Source organism: Diceros bicornis, chromosome X (assembly GCF_020826845.1).
Source record: "Diceros bicornis minor isolate mBicDic1 chromosome X, mDicBic1.mat.cur, whole genome shotgun sequence".
NCBI lineage: Eukaryota > Metazoa > Chordata > Mammalia > Perissodactyla > Rhinocerotidae > Diceros > Diceros bicornis.
In genome coordinates, this window is record NC_080781.1 from 138605823 (window position 1) to 138610393 (window position 4571).

General features: G+C 58.3%; 1 protein-coding gene across 1 annotated transcript; it reads right to left on the reverse strand.

The window, feature by feature from the left end:
* Positions 1-271: 271 nt before the first annotated feature.
* Positions 272-1603, reverse strand: LOC131400416 (EKC/KEOPS complex subunit LAGE3-like). Its single transcript, XM_058535150.1, has 4 exons — positions 1576-1603; positions 1265-1439; positions 600-728; positions 272-407 (listed from the first exon to the last, which is right to left on the reverse strand). The coding sequence occupies exons 1-4, from the start codon at positions 1601-1603 to the stop codon at positions 272-274; spliced, it is 468 nt and encodes a 155-aa protein (XP_058391133.1).
* Between the last annotated feature and the right edge of the window lie 2968 nt (positions 1604-4571).

Below are 4571 nucleotides of genomic sequence, written 5' to 3' on the forward strand. Positions count from 1 at the left end.
CCAGAACCTCCCCTCCCACACGAGGACAAAGGAAAGAAAATCTGGAGGTGCAGTAGCTGAAAAGAAACTCAGACGCAGACTACTAGCTCAATTTCGTTTTCTGCAGTAACAAGCATTTAATCATCCCCTCCTCCAGCAACAGGGAAACACAGGTGGGCCTAGAGAGTCAAACGCCAACATGGGCAAACAATGAGGCCCCAGTAAGATAGTGGCAACCACTCCAGGAATCAATGCCCGGTGCGTTGCCTAGTGGGGGTCACGGGGTTAGGGATCAGCCTCCTTTTCCCCGGCCAAGACTTAGGGGAAAGATGGCCCCAATGCGCCGAATGTTCCGCATCACCAGGGAAAGCTGGTCCAGGAAGGAGTTGATGGAAATTTGGAGGAGGCCTGGGTCTTCAGCAGTCCACCTGCTAAAAGTGAGGGGTAAACATCAAGTTAAAGGTGATGACTCTCTCTTACACCCAGCACACCACACCCTCTCCTGAGACCTAACACTTGAATGTCTCCCCGTATCCATCACAGAGCCCCTTGGGCTGAGATTGGCTCTCAGGCCCTGAGCACTTGCTGCCACCCCCGTCTTGGCTCCTTCTGGAACTGACACAGCCAGGACGCTGCCGTTCACTGTGAACTCCTTTTGAACCACCTGCCGGTGGGGTTGGGCATCTGGGGCCATGGCCCTGTGGGCCATCTCTGCCTCCAGGGGGGACCGGAAAGGCACGGTGAGTGTGCTGGGGGAGACACGGTTAAGGCGTCATCTGCTACCGAATTTGCCAGTGCCTGAGACTTCCTTGCGTCTCAGAGGCTGGCCTCCACCCCAGCTTCCCCTCAGGCCGTCCACCCCCACCCTCCCACACACACACCCAGTCCTGCCAGCTCAGGCCACCCTGGCCTGCCTGCCTCCCTCCTCACTCGGTTCACCCTGTCTCACCTCCCCCACTCCTTCAGGCCTGTTTCCCCACCCTCCAGCCCCCTCAGGCGTCAACCCCCCCAGCCCACCCCCGCCCCTCCCCCCCAGCAAGCTACCTCAGGTTCCCCTCACTGCTCCCCTTTTTGTCTCCACCCGGCTGCCCTGTGACCTGTCCCTGGCCTTGTGGGATGTCCCTGGCCCATCCCCTGGCCACCAGGCCCCAGGGGCTCATTGGAAAGGATACAAGACCATCTGTCGGCTTTCTGGTCCTGCATCCACTGGTGCTGCATCTCCACCTGGCCCTGAAGCATGTGCTGCCTGCGCGACGTCGGGAGCACCTATGGCTGCTGATCCCACCGTCCCCTCGCCTCCAGGGCTGCCTGGGCCACCAGGGCCACCCTGGCCATCAGGGAGGCCAGAGCCACCCCGGCCACTGGGGCCGCCAGGACCACCCTGGCTGTTGGGGCCGCGGGGGCCGCCGGGGCCGCGCTGACCACTCGGGCTGTCAGGGCCCCCAGGGCTAACTTGGTCGCTGGGACCACCAGGGCCACTAGGGCTGACAGGACCACCCTGGCCTTCTAGAACGCTAGGGAGACTATGGCTGTTAGGGCCTCCAGGGCCACCCAGGCCTTCAGGGCTGCTGGGGCCACCCCGTGCACCAGCCGCACCACTGCCACCTTCGTCTGCAGCCTGCATAGCTGCTGCCACTCCGCTGTTCCCCTCAGAGTCCAACTCAAACCCGTCTGCCCTCTCAGCCCGCGGCTCAGCGACTGAGGCCCTCTCACCGAGTCCCACTGTTTTGCGCGCAATGCAACTTGGGATCGCCAGTGCGCCTGCGCGAACAGACTCGCTTTGAGTCCTGCGGAGTGCGACTGGTTCCCGCCAAGCCGGCCCAGAGACCTTGTAGCCTGCCTAGCCAATGAGGACTCCCTCATAAAGCTCCGCCCCATAGAGCGCTAAGTAACCTCAGTGCGCCTGTGCGAACACACCGCCGGTTGTTTCCGGGGAAGAGAGCTGTGGTCTGGGCGTCGTCCTTGAGGCCACCAGACACGTGACTGTTTCCCGCCAAGCCTGCCCCTGCCCAGGCGTGCCGCGTGCGCCTCGAAGCCCAGGCCGGTGCCAGTTGGGCCAACCTCACCTGTGACCAGCCTGCTGACCACGAGTCCCCTGTCTTCGAGTTCCGGGAGGGAGTGAGGCACCTCTGGGCCGGGCCTGCCTGTGCCTCTCTCTGGGCTCCGCATGTGGGCCGAGTCTGCAGGTATCTGGGCCCAGGAGAGACCAGCTGGACTGCAGGGCTGCATGAGGGGGAGCACCACTCCTGGGACAGCTCCCTGTCCCTCTGCCCTCTGCTGGCACAGCCCTCATGGGCTCTCCCTCCCCCAGGAACAAAGCCTGGCGGCTCTCTGGGGGGCTGGAGGTGCCAGGGGCCCTCAACTGGGAGGTGACCCTGTGTCTGCTGGCCTGCTTGGTGCTGGTGTACTTCTGTGTCTGGAAGGGGGTCAAGTCAACAGGAAAGGGACAGCTGGATGAGGGCAGGGCTAGGGATGATGGCAGGGCTGGGGGGCAGCATTGCCTGGGGGAGGGGTGTCTCCCTGTTGCAACGGGAGGTGACAGGGCCAGGGCCAGGGACAGGGCCAGGGCCTGGGGAGAGGGCAGGTACTTCAATCCAGGCCACTTGATCCCCACCCCACAGCTGGATAGTCCTCCCCACCCTCCAAATGTGGGCCCAGCAGCCTTCCCTCCTGAGGGGGAGAGGCCAAGGCAGTAGCTGCCCCTTCCCTGTGTCGGACAACCCCGTCCCTGCGCCCGCCCCTACCCCCACCCCCGTTTCTGCCTGTTTCTCTCTCACTCACTATCTGACTCTGTTTTGATGGTCTGGGTGGACCTGGGCTGTGGCTGTCTCTCTCGCCTGCCTCTCTGGCCCTGGGGACCCCGGGGGGGGGGCTAGACACATGCCCTCACTCAGGGGCTCCCTGTCAGGTTGGGGAGACAAATGTGTGAACAGACACGTTATAGACAGTGTGCCGAGGGCCAACCTGCTGAGCTGGTTGGCCCCACTTGGATGGGAGGCAGAGGCCTTTGTCGACCGTCTTGCTCTTGCCTCTGTCTCTGGCTGGCCCACTTCTAATCCCAACTACCTAGGACCTCGCCTCTCCACAGAGGATGACCTGGAGCTGGTGGCAGGGGAAGCATTGGACCTGCCTCCATGCTGATGTCCCACTCCCTGCCTGGGGAGGGCCCTGCCTCTCCCCTCCCTCTGCAACTGACCTGTGCTTGCCGTGGGGCTGTTGGTGCTCCAGCTGAGCACCCAGCTTCCTTTGGGAGGAGCCATGGCTCTGAGGAGTAGAAGGGGGGCGCTGTTGGCCAGCCTCCCTCCCTACCTCTGAACATACTGTCCAGTAGCCGGGGACCATGCCTGCCTGGTGGTCCTGCTCAGGCCAGGGCCTCAAAGTGGGAGGTGGGTGCTGCAGGGCCCCTCTGAGCAGCCTGGCCCCCAGATCATGTACTTCACCACTACATTCCCCTACGTGGTCCTCGTTGTGCTGCTGGTGCGTGGAGTGCTGGTGCCTGGCGCCTTGGATGGCATCATCTACTATCTCAAACCTGATTGGTCGTAGCTGGGGTCCCCTCATGTGAGGTGGAGGCAGGGCAGGGTTGGGGGGGGAGACAGGGTGCAGGCCAGCCCAGCAGGGCCACTCACACCCACTTCCCTGCCCATCTCCAGGTATGGATAGATGCTGGGACCCAGCTTTTATTTTCAAAACAATTGTAGGATTTTGCAAATACAGTGTGATATTTAGTTAACAGAACAATGGTTACTTCATTGAGGCTGCATCAAATGCATGTGAACCAGAAAAACCTGCCGTCCTCAGAAACCAACAAGAACCTCCTATACCTGTAGAGGCCGGGTTCCAGCCCCCCATGGACAGAGTCAGTGGCTACTGAAAATGACACAAAAGGACAAGACTGTCTAAAGACATGTACAGTAGGGTATTGAGTACACAAGAACAGCCTAAAGAAATCTAAATCTTCCAGAGTATCGAATTTTTTTTTAATTTGAAGTAGTGTGATTTGTAATGGGATTTAAATGCTGTATAGACAACAAACGTCTTTGTTGAAACCAATTTTTTCAGTGGAATTATAATTGTTGTCCTCCTTGTCCCCAGCCACCTCTTTATTTTCATTATCATCTTTGTCTTCTCTTTCTTCATTTTCTTGCTGCTTCAGCCTTTACAGCTCAATTTTTTAAAAAGAGACATTTTTTTTCACTACCCAAGGACTAATTACCACCCATCGTCGTACACATGTGCCCTATTACCCCTTTCACCCTCCTCCCTCCCCCCTTCCCCACTGGTAACCACGAATCTAATCTCTGTATCTATACGTTTGTTTGCTGTTGTTATCGGTTTTTTAATTTTATTTAACACTTATGAGTGAGATCATACGGTATATGACTTGCTCTGTCTGGCTTATTTCGCTTAGCATTATACCCACAAGGTCCATCCCTGTTGTCGCAAATGGCAAGATTTCACCCTTTTTTATGGCCGAGTAGTATTCCATTGTGTATACATGCCACATCTTCTTTATCCTTTCATCCGTTGATGGGCACTTAGGTTGTTTGCAAGTCTTGGCTATTGTGAATGATGCTGCAGTGAACACAAGG